Source organism: Gordionus sp. m RMFG-2023, chromosome 3, assembly GCF_954871325.1.
Source record: "Gordionus sp. m RMFG-2023 chromosome 3, tfGorSpeb1-WG-v2, whole genome shotgun sequence".
In the NCBI taxonomy this organism is placed as follows: domain Eukaryota; kingdom Metazoa; phylum Nematomorpha; class Gordioida; order Chordodea; family Parachordodidae; genus Gordionus; species Gordionus sp. m RMFG-2023.
Window position 1 is genome coordinate 14,992,229 of NC_088777.1, and position 17,355 is coordinate 15,009,583.

The following is a 17,355-nucleotide window of genomic DNA, read 5'->3' on the forward strand; positions in this document are numbered from 1 at the left end:
TTTATACATATTATATATCATTTCTAAAATTTCTACCATAATTTTCGTTAAAATAAAAGTATCTCAATGTCAATTTGCCATGCAATGAAATTAAAAAGTTAATAACTATTAAAAATCAGTAGTAAACTAATATGGTCATGGAAGGGATTCCGTATGATTACTTAGAAATAACTATTGATAGAGAAGATCAATTCTTAAATGTTACACCTCCGCAGGGAAAGCATACACCACAATGTTTTTTATTTCGCAATGTGTAGAACAAAATATGCCAACTAATTCAATATTACTAATATTATCTAATAATTTAAAAAAAATAAGACAATTTCATTTAAAAATAATAAAATATCTAATATATTTTTGTCAGCGGGAAAGAAGTCACAAATAAATAATTTTGGATATAATATATTAACATTGTATCAATCTTTTAAAAAAAAATAATATAAATTCTGCAGTTCTAATGTAGCCACGTGTAATATAAATTATTTTCTTATAAATGAATAGCGGATTAAGACTGTATTAGATGATCCAAGATGGTATAATTTGAGGAAGGGGACAAGTTTTAAAAAGATTAATTCACATTATACATTAATAATAAGCATTAACAATTTAAATAAATAATAGATTGGCAAATAATAACGATATAAATTAATCTTTAAATTTAAAATAAAAGAATATACCAAAGGCCAAGGAAAAAACTTAAAATTAAGAAGTATAGCATTTTAAGGGTTCAAATTCAACCGTACACACTTTCATCACTGTAGGCTATATACAAGAAGCTATCTTCCTCGTGATGTTCCTTTAGGAATAAAATAAAACAGAAATAAATAGTATATATAAATTTATAAAAATATGGGGTAGGAGATATATTTACAAAAAAGTAATATTATTTATTTCGGATAATTTACAGTTTATAAAATAACCTTTGGCGATATTTATATTATTATTTTACAATATTTAAATATGATTAATTATCTAAAAAATATATATATAACGAAAAAGTATAATGGCGCAACACAAGGTAGAATTATTATTTTTATATGTATATAGGTTAGCGTCAATATGTTATTATTTAAACTGTAGATCATTTTTTAAATGATAAAGATATAATTTTGCGCGAAATGTATTCCAACATAAAATCCTACTTAATGATTTTTATCAGTTTTTTAATAGATCTTTATAATATAAATTACAAATGACTCAAATAGCAAAAAGAATAAGTATATTTGTTAAAAAAAGTGTCATGTCTCATATGTCCAATATTACAACTTGCATTAGTATAATTGTAAGATTGTAATGGTAAAAAAAAGATTTTACTGAAATAAGAAAATTATTATTTATTTCCAGGGAGCTTTTTCGCCATTTACTATAAATAAATCAGCGCTAACTAAGCTCAAGATATAGGCATAAAAGAAATTTAGGATGGAATGACAAGAAAAAATAATAATAAATCTAATGAAGGTCAATGTATTTGTGTTTAACCTGATAAAGCTTGGCCATGGTTGCCGAAGTTGGGGGAATGGAATCGTTGACGAAGAAGAAGAGGGCGTCTTCTGGTCTGAGCTGAATGCGTTTACGAATCAAAAAGTAGAATTGACCGACAGTGAGTTCTCCCGGTACCAAGTATTTTTTCTTGTCCAATTCCGGAATTCTGGCCTTAGGGGCACGTTCTACTATGACCTATACGATATTAATCATTAAAAATATTTAATTAGTAATAATTTGACGTGCTTTTATCAATGGCTGGAGCCTGTTCAGGAGACGCGTTTAAGGTCGCCGAGAGAGGAGACTCCACATTCAAATGTAAGAAAGGATTGAGCAATATTCAAATAACAAATAACACAAAAATAAGTCCTTACGAGTTTTTTTAAAAATATTTCTATTGCAAATATTCATCAATCTTTTTAATACCATAAAAAATATGGGATATTTTATGGCAAAATATAGTCGATTATATAAACTGGCTTATCACCTTAATTTAAAACTGGTTATAAAAGGCCGTCATCGTTCGCTCTTTCCAAAGTACTAATGTAAGCGGAAATAGTTTACTTAATATTAGCTTATCAAACGAAATATGATTAAAATTTCTAAGCTCATCTTAGACTAAAAAGGCTATGAAGATCTCAATAGAAAAAAAAAATTTCAGTCACCGTAGAGTTCATTATAACTTAACGAAGTTGCTATAATCAAAATTGAGAAACATTATAAAAATTTTTAAATTCGTGGGAGCGTAAATCAAAAACGCCAAAAAGGTAAATAAACCATATCTATATTCTCCTCCCCAATATTTACTATAATCATGTTAAAGAATAAATTATAAAAATGGAGAAAAAACAAAAATATTACCAATCGATAAAAGAAATATTTTAAAATGTCAAATAACTCTTTTTAAAATGTATCGAAAAAGAAATACAAAATAAACTTTTAGCCTTTTACTCTAAAATTATTTCCAAACCGTAGGATTTTCAAAATGGTGTCGCCATTTTTTATCATTATTTAGTGGAGGAAAATAATCTTCCCAAGTAGATAAATTCACTCTCCTACTGATGGAGTTGATTTCCAATTTGAAAAAAGGAAAAATATTCTTATTAGGCGAGAATACCTTTTTCTTAACATGTCACCGAATAAAAATTTACAGCTTACAAACTTTTAAGTTATTCCTGTGTGCGATCAAAATATAATGCCAAAATATTTGTTGCACCCAGTCAATAAATAATTTAACTAAGCTGTAGTACAAAGTTTTAAGGAAGATGTGTTGTGATGGTGATCTAATTTCAAAATTTCCCTATTTCGAAGGATGTGTATTTGATAAGTTTTAAAAACCGAAAAGGTTAAAGTTAAAATTAACTAATCTGAGCATCTCACCATTATAACATTTGTGGTGGCAATCGTAATATACGTAAAAACATTTAGCATATATCGGTTGTCATGTTCATTTGTATAATATTCATTTTAAGTTCAAAATGTGGTAAATTAAAAAGTGATAAATATTTTACTTATATCTTATTGACACAATATTTTATTTATATTTTCTTAACAAAATATTATTTTTTCAAAATTTTAATAAATTTAAAAGGAATCATATATATTCCGATAGAATTTCAGGTCTGAATATTAATTAGTTTTTGAGATATAATATTTATTTAATGTTATTTTAAAAAAAAATTCTCAGATGACAGTAAATTTTATTAATATAAAGGTATAAAAATAATAAAATCATTAAGCAATAATTTTTTTTTTATTAAATATTCTCAAATTTTAATTAACATCAAATTTGTTAATTTTGACATAATATTAACGCATGTATCTATGCAACAGTCATTTTTTATAGACTTATGAAAGTTTTATTTATTTCTTGGAGATGAATGGTAATGAGTAGAAACTTACCCCTAAATTATTATCTTTCAATTTTTAATAGGTAAATCTTATTTTCTGCTATAATTTAAAATAGAATTCAATCTTTTTGAAGTCTTATAAAAGCCTATGCAGTGCAAAACCCATATAAGATTTTGTATTCTAATTACCAGGATACTTTGCAATTCATGAAAATCTGATACATTTATTAAAAAATATTTTATAAAAAATTTGCATCTTTTGGTTATAAGGGAAGATACCTTTTAACTAGTACTGGAGGAAAAAATTAGGTGAATTATTTAATTCTATGGATATATTATCAATCAGTAAAAATCTTATTAAATTCTGTATTCAAATTTTTTTGATATCATTTCAAATGTTAAAACTAATAATTTCATTGAAAGCTTAAGTCTTTGTCATATTTATTTATTAGAAAATTTGCTTAATTATATATATAGTGAGTCCTTAGGTAATTTTATATGATTCTTAGGATTAAAATAATTAAGTATGTTGACAATATATTTTATTTTATATAATAGAGATGTTACAATATAAAATATCAAAGCAAATCGGGCCTAATTATTTGCAGCATAGAAAGAATTATTGTAATGATATACCAGAATATTTATTATATTTTGGTCAATACCACTTTCCCCAAATTGTTCTAGAGAGCATCATGACTGACATTCAAGGGCTTTCCTAAAGTCAATATATGCAAATTATATCTAAAGAATTTTTGTAGATGGATTTTTAAAGATAAGGTAGGCTCAATTGAGATGTTTTTAAGAGATTCTTGGTAGAGTCAAGGATTCTGTTTAGTGCTTTAATAACGCTTGACTGTAAAGGTAAAAGTAATAGTGCTGTAATCTTTAAAGATTGAAGGATGCTTTCACCCTTATTCAGAATTAAAAGGAGCGTCAAGTATGTCTGTGTGCTCTCCTATATCCTTTTTAATTAATCATAAATAAAATTATAAAAGACCATAAATACCATTAACCTACTAGAGAAAAATAACAGTAACAAACACCTAAGAATTATTTTGTATGCAGATGATTTAGTTTTGATTACTAAATCAAAAGACAAAATAACAGGCCTTTTATTGCATAGCAACAAAGCTGGCTTATGCATAAATTTCAACAAAAGAATAATGCCATTTCAGGAAGCATCAAGTGATAACTTGGGAATATCATTGGCAAAATCGGAAGGCTAAAAAAAACATTAAGATAAATTTAATGCAAGCACAACTAATTTGAGGAAACATCTCAAAAAATACCATATCAATGCATTTTCACTCTTAAAGGAAAAAAAATAGGAAGGGAATCAGGTTATGATGAAATATCATAAATTCAAATAACATTGCCAAGTCTGGTAAATAAGCAAAAAATATGGGACAATGAAGGCCTAGATCCAAAGCCATATCACCATATATCAAAAATAGGATCATTCGATAATCATTCATTTTCCATTGTAGACGATATTAGATTTAATCGGCAAATAATTGTGAAAACTATAAAATCCCATCTAGAAAATAGTTTTCTGAAAAATTGTCTAATGAAATATATCAAGATATATTGAATAAAATTAAATGTTAATTAGATGGGGAAAAATTCCTTTTAGATTTAAAGTGATCTGTGGACCATGTGTTCTGGATTGGATTCACATATAAGGTTGACTATTAATTTAATAAATGAAAATTTTGAACCAATTGCAAGATAGCTTCATGTTGCAACTAAGAAAGAAAGAAAGAGATGATTTTAAATAATTATTATTAGTTTTATTTTGTACATATTTCGAAATTGTCAAATAAAAATGATATTGAATATGTAAATATTTTATATTCAAAATGAAATAATTATTATAAGTTTTTTATATTTCATTTAACTTTCATAAACAGTTTGAACCAAAATATTTCAGTTAAGGTCATTGATTATTTTACTTGATACTCTAATTATTTATTTTTTATTTACTTTTTATTTTATATAAGATGATTTTATATATTTGACATCATTATGATTTTTTGAAGAATATAATTTATTTAATCATCAAACCTTTGCAACTTAAAACTGCAGCATAATGAAATATATTGCAGCATTATAAACAAAATAATGGACAATCGGAATATTAGTAAAAGTAAACTATATGTCATTCCATGTGACAAGGTACCAAATATGGAATCTGGTTGCAAATGGTAATTTAATTTAATATATAGGTAGGTAATTATTTAAGTGTATCATATATTGCCCTCTCCCTACAATTAGTATTAAAAGAAATTGTTTCTATAAAGAGAGCTATTATTATGTTATTCGAACAAGAAAAATTAGCCATTTGATCATTCATCTATTGCTAAATGAAGACTCAAAATTATTCAGAAAATTAAATTTGCTCACTCACAAACTTATACGATTACAGAAGATGGGCCTCAACTTTTTACAAGCTAAAAAGATTCCTGGAGCAAAAAAAGCCTTGCCTATTGAAACAATTTCCCCCTTAATATGTTAACACCAAATGAATACTGTTTAGCAGTAAATCTGGCCCTATTAGGATTCAGTGCATTACTGAATGGAGAAAATGCATCCATTAAGCATAGTTATTCCATTTGACTTTAAAAAAGATTTTGCTAGTCATGGTGAGTAGGTGTCCAAACTCAATAAAAAATATTTTATATACTTTTAGATTCATGAATATAAGCTATAACTTATCATTATAATATATTTAAATGACATATGTTGCAGTATAATTAAAATTAGCAGTAATCAGCCTATATCAATTAAATATTGGTAATATCAGATCAACCTCCAAAAACTGGTATTGGCATACCATGTGATCATTGACCAAAGAATAGAGATTTGCCAATGTAATTTTAAAATATGGCTTAATGAATTAAAAATCTATTAAACAATGACTATAATTCTTCATTAAAGAATGAGTTCTATATTATACAATATGGATTGATATTTTAAAATAAATATTTAATGGTATGTTTAGCATGCCATGAGATCTGCAGGCTCTTGTATTATGTCACTGTATATATAAGAATAAAGGTTTTGAATATATTAAATTCCATTTGTTTTTTTATTCAAAATAAATTTATATACATTTGATGGATATAATTATTTTTCTATCAATATTTTTTTAATTTTATAATTTATAATAATACTGTTAGCAAATAAATTTATTATAGTGTCTCTATTTTATAATTGTTGATTTAATAAATGTTTATAAAAAAATTATTATTTTTTATGCATTTAACATATAAATTTAAAATAAAATAATTTAAAAGGTCATCTAATAATATTGTCTATTGATTGATTATGGTCTTGAAATGACTCATCATTATTTTTAAAACTAATTCTAAACTTAATTAGATGTTATGCTCAAAGAGTTTAAAAAATAAGAATTCTTCTATAAAACATAACTTTGTAATATATATATTTCAATGTACAATTAAATTTAAATTAATAATAAATATAAATTCTAATTACTGGAACTCTATCAGGATATTTTTTCCTAATCTTTTCTCCTTCAGTCTTTCTTTTATCAAAAGTATGTTCTTCTTTGTATTCCCACTTCATAATTGAAAGTCTATATTGATTGCCAAATAATAAATATATAGAATATGTTAATCACAACAGATATTTTGAAATATTATAAAAAATAAAATAATAAATTTTATTTAGTTTATCAAAATTATTGCATATAGTTTATTACAAAACTTCAAATGAATGATACTCATAAAAAACTCACTTATAAAAAAATGTCGAATAAATTTGGCTTATAAAAGTTGCTTTGAATATTATAAAGAGTACTAATAAATTTATCAACACGAGGTATATAAAGTTAAAAATTTTTTATAAAATCTGGGTTATATAATATTAGGAAAATATTTTAATCCAAAATATCTTAATAATATTTCTATAATATTTGGTAGTTAAAAATATTCAAATTTTTATTTTTAAAAAAGGTTTTAATTTAAAAATTAAATGCAATAGAAACGATATTAATTAAAATAAAATATATTTAAGAAAATAAAAATATTAGAAATTATTTTACAAAAATATAATATAAAAGATTAAAAAAGGTGATACATATCAACCTAGAAAGGAGTGAATTGGGAAATTGGATAAGCAGATTTCGAGTTTAATTTACTTCATATTTTGAGTACTTGATATATTTTTTAATCATGCATAAAAATACTTAAAATACCGGATTTAAGAGTTATATATTATAATCATAGTAATACACTTAAATTTTTTGTCTAACATTTTTAGCACATGAAATGAGCGATCATTCATCATCTGAAGAAAGTGAACCTGGTAAAATTACTTTTTAAATTTTATCTTAATTGTTAAACTATATGTGTTTTTAAATATCGTTGTAATATATATTTATTTGTTTAATATTAATTATGTTTATTAGACATTTATTTTATAAAATATAGTGGCCATATTTATTTAATGCATATTGATGATTCATTTATATAAATTATCATAATTAATAACTTTTTCTAATGATATAGGTGTTGATCAAAAGGATGGGCATATAAATGGTTCTAATTTTTTTAGGACCACAGAAAACCATGTTGATGTCCAAGCCTTGAATGAAAATGGTTTATAAAATTTATTAACTTATATCTAAAACCTTAATTCTTATTTTTATATCTTAAATACTTATACCACATAATAATGCACTGAGTAAAACCTTAATGGAAATACAAATTTCAGTTCACTGCCAATAAAAATGGGATTAGAGTTGACCCTTGATATAATGTAAACTAACATTAATTTTCAAAACATCACCAACTATTTCAATTACCATTTTATTAATAATTATTATCATATATATTTCATTTTGTATTGAGACATCTGAATATGAAATATTATTTTAAAATATAATTGTGCCTGTTTTTTGGGAACTTGTGATCCCACTTCCACTTCCATTTTTATATTTTATTTTTAAATTATCATAATGTAGTGAAAATACAAAATATTTTTTAAAAAAAGATGATTTTTTTTTTCTATTCTTAGGAATTCTATCATTAGCATTTTTTAGAGCATTAAATATCATTTGAAACCTGTTTATAGTGATATTTTTTAGTAATCTAACTCCAAATATATGCTCCATTATTGATTTCCCCACTCTACCCTATACCCCATTAACAGTATATATTGGTTTTCAATTCGTTCACAACCATTTATTACAAGAGACAAAATTTATTAAGTATAACAGTTGAAAGAACAGTTTAAAATTTTATATTTTCCTAACTTATATTATGATATAAATAGATTATAACTCATCAGACATGGAACCAGATGACCCTTATGATAGAAATCTGGAAAAATCGCCCAATGATATTTCTGAAAGTTCTGTTCATTCCAGCCCTAAAAAACCCGATTTTCACGACAGTGCCAGTAGCCAAGGTGATGGCGATGAAGATTCCTCTATAAAAATAGATCGTCCTGCTACCAAAGATTTTAAGGAACTTGTTGATTCTAATCTTTTCGATAATGATGAAGATAGCAGTGATAATGATAAAAAAATTACGGGTGATAAAATAAAAATGTCCGACATATTTGGGTCAGACAATGAAGAAGATGTTGAGGATGGCAATGCTGAGAAGATGCAAGTAGACCAACAAATTGATTCGACCGAAGAAACAGGAGGTGAAGGAGACCAAGAAGAGGTTTGTCCTGGGGGGAGGGAGGTGTTTTAAGCTTGGAGATAAGGAAAAATAATAAAATAGATACATTTTTTAACATTAACTGTAAAATTTATTTTTTCCATAAATTGTTTGATTATTAGAGAGCTTCTAATTAAGATAAACGAAGTTTACATTGGAAATTAAAATAAAAATTACATTTTAGGATGAAACATTCAGTTCTAACATGCCAATAAAAACTTTCGATGACTCTGACGTCATTACCGATAGTACCAACCTGATGGGAGAGGAAAGAATTGATGATATTATAATAGAGGCCGAAATGCCTAGGGTGAGACCGGAAATATTTTTTGGCGCAACAGCAACAGTTACAAATAATAAGGCTAATTCTAGTGGTGGTATTGCTAGCAACAATAATGAAATGTATTTTGTCAAACTGCCAAACTTTTTGAGCGTTGAACCAAAGTTAGGATTAATATAATGTATGTATCTTATTAAGACATCAATGAATTTTAAGGGTGATAGGGTAGTAGTAGTAATATAAATTAGAGGCTGGTATGCCATTAAGCCCGGCAGACTACAGATTTTTGGTCTGGGCAACTCATGCAGGGTAATTTTTTTTCAATTGATATTATTATGATGTTTACCTATTTTATTCTATTTATTACAAAACATGATGTGAAAATGTTTAATTATTTTTCACCTCCTGATTTTAAACTTTTACTATTTTTTACAATTGTGATATTCCAGGCAAAAAAAGGAAGATTGAATGATAACATTTAATTTAAAAAATAAGACCATTTAACGCCCCAACTTTCGAAGATGAAGTATCCGGATTCCTGGCGGCGCCAGAGGATGAGGACAACAAAACGCGGCTCAAGCTCCGCGTGGAAAACACTGTTAGATGGAGGTACGCCAATCAAAATGAGAATGACGTCAATGATTTTCGGACTAACTCGGATAAAGAATCGAACGCCAAGATCATCAAGTGGTCTGATGGGAGGTGTTTTTTAAATTTTATGTGTTATTTATTTTTATATCACTTCTTATCTGATTTTTTTCATTCACCATTAATTTTTTTAGTATACATACTTAAGGACCTCATTTCAGAGGATTTTCAAAACATCTACAAAATAATCAATCATATCTCTCTATATTAGACCTTAATTAATAAAAGCTTTTGATAGAGTTTACAACAGGCACGTGATTATTTGCCTAATGTTTATTAAATGTAATAACTCCCCAGTGAAAAGGTGATTAGCCATTTTGGCATTTTTAAAGAAAAATTTGATATTGAAAATTGCAGATCAGAAATAAATATTATTTTTAAGGAAAATCACTTTGTTCTAATATTTTTTACGATTGTAATAATTTTTTGTTTTCAAGAGGAGTGGGGGGGGGGGGGGTTGCAAAATTGTTCAAGTATCACGCTATTATAGAATTCTACTTAAATTTTATATAATAAATATAAAATTTCTCTTTAATTCCATAATTAATTTTAAAATTTGAATATAATCAGCATTATAAATCTTATTTAATTTAAAATATAAAATGTCGCCAACAGAGATCGCTGAAGAGAAGAAACAGATGATAACAACGAAATTTCATTATAAAATTTTGTGGAATTTACTTTTCCTAAATTTGCAAAGTATTTTACCTAATAAAAATATAATAATGCAGGATTTAAATTATGCATAAATTATAAAGATGACGTTTAATAAACCAAGTTACTTCAGCCCAAAAAAATTTATAAATTAAATTCTCAAGCCTACACGATAATGATAGTATGCTATATGCCATTATTCACTCCAATTTTTAGCTGAATTGACCTTATATTAACTTAATTGGATCCAAAAAGCTGCCAAATAGCTAAAAACGTTGAATCTCATACCTAACAAAGATACATTCGCTGATACTTCAAGAATGACATTATGGAAAAATTATTTGGAATATAATAATGCAATAGAAAATCCTCTTTTTTTTAATCTAGTACTCATATGAACATTTTTGATAATTTTTTTATATAGAAAATATTTATAAAATTAAATATCACATTGTATTCAAGTGCTAGTGTTAAGCGATTATTTAGGATCAAGGTTTATACTTTCTGATCTTGCTCTAAATTTGGAGATTATATTATATTATTACTAAATGTAACAAAAATAAGGCATACATTTTATATTTTTATACCATATTTTTTACATATTTTAATTATATGGGCATAGATTTAATATATATAAAATATAAATCTTTATAATATCCCAAGTAGGGTTAGCATGCTACTTTCAAGAGTAGCGTTTAACACAACTGTGGGGAGGGGGGGAGTAGATGAATGTATAAGATTTTGTCTAATTTATAATGCTATAACTCAATCTAATACAAAATATTTCAAAAAAAATATATATCTTTTTAAATCAGTATGTCACTTCAATTGGGTTCCGAATTTTTCGATATTTATAAAACTCAAATCACGAATGATTTCAATCACCTCTTCGTCAGACAAGGCACTGGCCTTCAAGGCCAAGCTATTTTCAAAGAAAAATTATCCTTTAGGTAAATTTTTCTGTTTTTTTAATAATTAATATTATTTTTCAAAATTTCTAATTCTAAATTCCTTTTTTTTTTAAAAAAAAAGAAGACAATTATCATAAATTTATTTTGGTTTTTTCTGTGTAACGTAACAATCTCCTCTATTATGGAGCAATTTATCAAATTTAGATTACAATAAAATATATATTTTCTAAAAAATATTTTATTTCTAATTTACATCAATGATGCACGGATTAGCGGATACTAACACGCGATGGATTGATATCCCCAATAAGGAAAAAAATATCGGCTAAAAATGAAAGCTTCGGCTGATATCATGAATACCAACTCTTATATTGTATATATAAAAAGTTTTGCTATTCGGGTGGTATGCTTAACGAAGAGGGAGGTGTAGATTCTGCTATCGTGGCTAGACAAGCATGGAAGAAGTATAGAGAGAAGTCGTCTATTCTAATAAATAAAAACGTCGTTCTGACGTTAAAGGGAAAAGAAAAGTACATAAACTGTATTATGAGGAGTTGTTTAGTTTATGGCGGTGAAACATGTTTAATTAAAGTGATTCACGAAGCTAAATTGGAAGGAACGGAGTGAGGATGATTAGATGGATGTGTGTGGTATCTCTAAAAGAAAGAAACTAGTAAGGAATTGAGCAAGGATGGGAATAGTTGTGATTGGGTTTGGGATGTGGAACGTATGCTAAAGGATGACTAGGTAAAAAGATGCACCTTGATGGAAGTAGAAGGATCAAGACCTCGAATAAGGCCTAAGATGATGTGGATAAAGGTTATAGCGGCAAATACGAGAAAAATGAGTCTTACAAATATTGATTCTCAGGACCATCAAAAAGGGAGAAGGAAAATCAGAGGGGAGTCTGGCTTACTTGGGTAAACCTGGAAATCGCCATTAAACGAAGAAGAATGTAAAGTAGACTAAATAAATATATGGTTAACCAAATGAGGATCATACTTTTTCCAGCCGATTAAAATGCTTAATTTTTTCAAACATTACTTATATGTCTAACTAAGAAACCATAAAAATATCATCTCAAAATAAAGCATCACAAACTGGAAATCTGATCTGCTGCATATCTGTTATGTTGACTGTTAAGGGTATAAAAATAAGATTAATTGTATATATTTATAAGGGAAAATTAAAATGCTATATAAATTTTAAAATTTATTGATATAATACATTTTACTAGATACAATATTGACATATTTTATATATTTTACCTATTTTTTTAAAACAATTTAATCAATATGGCTGACACATGTGACATATATATTATCTGGCAGCTATAGAGGTCTGCAAATGAAAAAAAATTCAATCCTGGCCTAGTTGAAATTAGTTTTTGTTCAACTAGACATGGTCCGCCCAAATTTGTATCCAACCTGCCCCCGGTTCAAATTTTTTATTAAAGATGCCTATCCCAGTCTATAAAATCCAAAAATATATCCAAAATAACCAATAATGACGAAAATTTTGTTTTCAGATTTTGTTATTATATCAATAAACTTGAAATATAAGGGGAAATAAATCGTAGTAGCACATTTAAACATTAAAATTAAAGCAAAATAAAATGTAATATATTATTTTAACAAAATTAGGCTTTTGAATGTTTTTTTTACCTTGAATCTCTCTCTTTTTGCACGCCTGTTATCCCAGATAAAAATTTTCAGACGTTACCCCAAGCCACGCATTGTAAATCTCTAGGCGGCTATGACAAACTATACCATCGCCTTTTTCTATCATGATGCAAGAATCGTTTATTCACAACAGAGATCTACAAAGTCCGGCCTATGGTCCTGATCGAATTTTATAAAGTATTATGCCGAACTAGGTGAAAGATTTGATGGGTAGGTGGATAGTTATTACATCAAAAATTTTGAAATGAATAAAAAAAAAATTCGACCTATATGATATAAAGGGATGTAAAAAACAAAATAATTACTATAATATTAATATTTTATTGGAAATTTTTTTATCTTTGCAATGATTAAATTAAATTTTAAAACTCAATAAATTTAACAAATATACATAATAGACAATTAAGCATTAATGAATATTCTTTCATTGAATAAATTGGTTCTATTGAATTTTGTGATCAAGATGGGTAATCGGCGCATGATATTAATATTAGAAGTAAAATGCCATTTTCTGCTCGAGCATTTATCATTCTTACACAGTTTATATTATGATCCTTTAATCTGCTCCTACTTGAAGAAAAAATGTGTTTTGAGCAAAATTTTCATTCATAAATTCCAATATTTCCTATTTTCTCCAACAATAAATAGTCGTCATATACATGCTGAGATTTGTATCGTGGCATATTTTAATAAGATAAAAAATTTAAGAAAAATATTAAATTAACTTATATATCTGTTATTAAAAAAAACTTAATAAAATTTTGTTAATAAAATTATTGATTTTTCAAAAAATAAAATTTAATAAATTATTTTTTAATATAAAAATAATAGCTATATTTTATAAAAAAAAATTTTTATTCCCTCAATGTTCATATTCAGTAATCTAAGAGCCATCTGAAACCTTATGTGAATTTTAATCATATTTTGCTTGGTCAGATATTTTATCATTTTAAAATACTAAAAATAAATTTATAAATAATATTATTTATTTGACAATTTATTATTTTACGTAAATTATTCAAGTTTTTTTTTTAAAAATATCCTAAATCACAAAATAAAAGTCTCCATTAATATGAATGATACCGTTTTAATTGCATTAAACCTGGTCTTGGTCTATTTTTTTAAACGCTTCCTATGTTAAAGAATAGGAGATAAAATTCTTACTTTTTAATATTGTAAGCGTTTTAAGCGCAGTGTTATAGAGTTGACAGGCCTTATTTGGAAAAAATACGCCAAGGTTAGAAGTAATCTTTTTTAATACCAACTATTATTAAAAGGCCTGCATTTTAAAAACGACCAACATATTTTAGCGTAATAATATTACGCAAGCCTGAAGATTTTACTCATAAATGGCAGATACGTTTGGACATCTATTAACGAAATCTCGGGGTTCACATTATATTATTCTGGCTAAAATCTAAATTTAGAATCGACTAAATCGAGCCCTTTAACAACACTAATATCTAATCTAGTTATATTTATCCTATTAGTAACTCAACTCATTAAGAAATGATTGCAGTTTTATTATGTTATCCTGGGTTTAAGGTCTATTTTTAAGTTTACGTTTACTTACCATATAATATTAATAGATCTGAGACATACGTAAAAAAAATTACTGAAATAACTAAAGATAATGTCTCATTTTTTTGGATTTCTATAAAATTTACAACGATTTTTTTTTTGAATTAGACCCCATTCGACCAACAGTATAACTCACAGGAAAATGACCCTATCTCTGGCGGATAGATGCTCCAAGACTCGTAAATCCATAAAAGTTTTGGCCGGAACAGACAAGACTATCAAAGGAGATCCAGAACTTATCAAAGCCGAATTGTACAAAGTTAGTTATTTTTATAAATAATTATATTTAAATTTGAAAGAGGGAAAAAAATGGAAAGAAAAAAAATGTTAATTGTTAAAAACATAAATTATTATTTCTCAAAAAAAATTTACAAGAGAGAAGAAGAAAAACTAAGAGCATCGTTCAAAATGGCTTACCAGTCCAAAAAAGTTTCGTGTCATAATAAAATCGGAATGAAAAAACATCATAAAGGAGCAGACGATCTTTCAAACGAGACAGACGATTATTTTGAAACGGGAGGAGCAGACGATGTCTCCATAACCGCTATCAAGAAAAGTGTCATGAATAATTTTCACAGCAGCGGTTTTAATAATTCTCGAGGATACAATAGCTATGAAACTCCCAATTCTAGCGTTAAAGGTATAGATAATTTAATGATTGAGTTGCAAAACACTTAACAATTGCGATTACTGGGAAAATAAATATAAAAGATTCATTAATTAATAATAAAAGATGTTAATATTGATGAATTATATCTTTACTTCAATAAATATACTACATTATTATTTTTGGTATCTCAGTCACTGGTCTGCAAATCGCAAAATTCTTAGGCCCGGCCCGATGGGAATTTAGTTTCTTTCTGCCCGACCTGATCCTTTTTCAATTTTTCACTAAGGTTTCCCAGCCCGGTTTTTAAAAATTTAAAGCCTACTCTAAAATATATGTTGCTGAACACCAAAATAAACAAATATTTATAATCACGGGGAGTGGTTAAATTAAAAACACTATACTTTATGGATTATCTCTTCTATGGAATATCAGAATTCATCATATAATTTTGCCTGGTCCGGCTCAAAAAAATATTTCAGGCGTTATTCGCCCCGGCCCCAGATCACTGCTATGAGGTACCTTTTTTTAAATTTATATTTTTGTCACACTCTTATAAATTCAAGAATCCAGACCTAAGATATATTCTTCTGACAGTGACGATGATTACGGAAATTCTGTTGAGGTAAAATTTATGATATATGATATTGTTAATTTTTATAAAAATTTTCATGAAATTCCGTCTAATTTTATATAAATAGTTATTTTTTAAACTTCAATTAATTGAAGATTCGCTTATACGATTTAATGCTTCCTTCGGTATTTATAGTTATAATTTCATGATTTTATTTTGTCACTTCATTTTTGTTTATAGTATTTTTTTTAACTTTACTTTGATCAATGTTGCTATAAAACCATTTAAAAAGCAACATTAAATACCATTTGGATTAAACAGTAAAACTGTATCATAGGTCGGCTTAATTTGCATATAATTACTTTTTAGTATAGGCTAAAAAGTATTTGATCAAGAACACCCAATTTTGATTTATTTTAAGGATTTGGTGGCAATGTTATTTTTCCATTTAGCTATTTAGGCGATAATTATAAGACTACTAAATAGCCTGCTATTAAGTATTGGGCCAACCTAGGATATGGCCTAAGAACTTATAATGTATGAAAAGTATTAAAATTAATTTGTTTATTATGTAATTTGTGTCTAATACATTTTACAAAAAGTGGAATTAGAAACGGTATAAATCTATATTTTTTTTAAATATAAATTATGATTTTAGTTTCCAAAAGAATTTACTATGAATGAAAAAATGTTTTATTGATAACAAGGGAATAAATTAGATTAACACCTGAAAAAATTGTAGTTTACTCTTTTTTTATATAGGCCTATAACACGGAGAAAAGACATTACAATCACGTTATTTTTATGAATTTTTATTAGGCCCTATACAATAAGTATAAATTACAGTTTTGAGCATATGCCATTTATTTATTTGAGCGCTTCTCTTTGAGGATATTAAAATCACGGGATCTATGTATATGGGCTTCTATTAGGTACCTTTCCCCCCTTTATTAAAATCTTACCCAACATTACAAGGTTAATTCTAATTATAGTTCTAATATAAATATGAAAAAAATTTTAATATATTAACAAAAAAAAATTGAAGAAAAAGGTATCACAAAAGAAATCGGCAAAAATAATCAATGAAAGTGACGAAGATTGAAAATGTGGGAATTATTTTCGCAAAGTATTTTAAGAAATCCTTTTTTTTATAAACACTATTATCAACTTATATATATATATTTAAGATATGATGTATTTTATAATTGTAAATAAAGTTATAATCAGGCAATAGCATAGTGAAAAATTTCTCTGGACATTATATTATATGGGTATTTTAAAAATTTGACAAAGTTTATAAGAATCATATTGGTATTTTGTATTTGGGTGGAGATAGAATAAATTCTAGTTATAAAAAAATTATGGTTTTAAGAGAATGATAATACGGTAT

The 17,355-nt window shown here is 26.3% G+C and overlaps 2 protein-coding genes across 2 annotated transcripts; one reads left to right on the forward strand and one right to left on the reverse strand.

Moving 5' to 3' along the window:
• Window positions 1–223: 223 nt before the first annotated feature.
• LOC135927313 (gamma-aminobutyric acid receptor-associated protein-like) lies at window positions 224–7,162 on the reverse strand. The gene is made up of 4 exons (XM_065463279.1): window positions 7,096–7,162; window positions 6,834–6,933; window positions 1,480–1,677; window positions 224–796 (listed from the first exon to the last, which is right to left on the reverse strand). The coding sequence occupies exons 2-4, from the start codon at window positions 6,921–6,923 to the stop codon at window positions 734–736; spliced, it is 351 nt and encodes a 116-aa protein (XP_065319351.1). The 5' UTR covers window positions 6,924–6,933; window positions 7,096–7,162; the 3' UTR covers window positions 224–733.
• On the forward strand, window positions 3,092–17,195 carry LOC135927312 (RNA polymerase-associated protein LEO1-like). Its single transcript, XM_065463278.1, has 11 exons — window positions 3,092–3,102; window positions 7,620–7,664; window positions 7,868–7,957; window positions 8,634–9,031; window positions 9,213–9,472; window positions 9,804–10,010; window positions 11,426–11,560; window positions 14,893–15,043; window positions 15,160–15,424; window positions 15,958–16,016; window positions 17,011–17,195. The coding sequence occupies exons 2-11, from the start codon at window positions 7,628–7,630 to the stop codon at window positions 17,065–17,067; spliced, it is 1,659 nt and encodes a 552-aa protein (XP_065319350.1). The 5' UTR covers window positions 3,092–3,102; window positions 7,620–7,627; the 3' UTR covers window positions 17,068–17,195.
• Window positions 17,196–17,355: the final 160 nt, after the last annotated feature.

What these genes read in the sequence shown, in the direction of transcription:
- LOC135927312 (XM_065463278.1), top strand. Translation starts at nt 7,628, where the DNA reads ATGAGCGATCATTCATCATCTGAAGAAAGTGAACCTG. An exon ending in TCCCAATTCTAGCGTTAAAG is followed by an intron (nt 15,425 to 15,957) that starts GTATAGATAATT and finishes TATAAATTCAAG; the next exon opens with AATCCAGACCTAAGATATAT. An exon ending in ATTACGGAAATTCTGTTGAG is followed by an intron (nt 16,017 to 17,010) that starts GTAAAATTTATG and finishes AAAAAATTGAAG; the next exon opens with AAAAAGGTATCACAAAAGAA.
- LOC135927313 (XM_065463279.1), bottom strand. Translation starts at nt 6,923, where the DNA reads ATGAAGTGGGAATACAAAGAAGAACATACTTTTGATAAAAGAAAGACT. An exon ending in AATATCCTGATAGAGTTCCA is followed by an intron (nt 1,678 to 6,833) that starts GTAATTAGAATT and finishes AATATCGTATAG; the next exon opens with GTCATAGTAGAACGTGCCCC. An exon ending in CCATGGCCAAGCTTTATCAG is followed by an intron (nt 797 to 1,479) that starts GTTAAACACAAA and finishes TTATTCCTAAAG; the next exon opens with GAACATCACGAGGAAGATAG.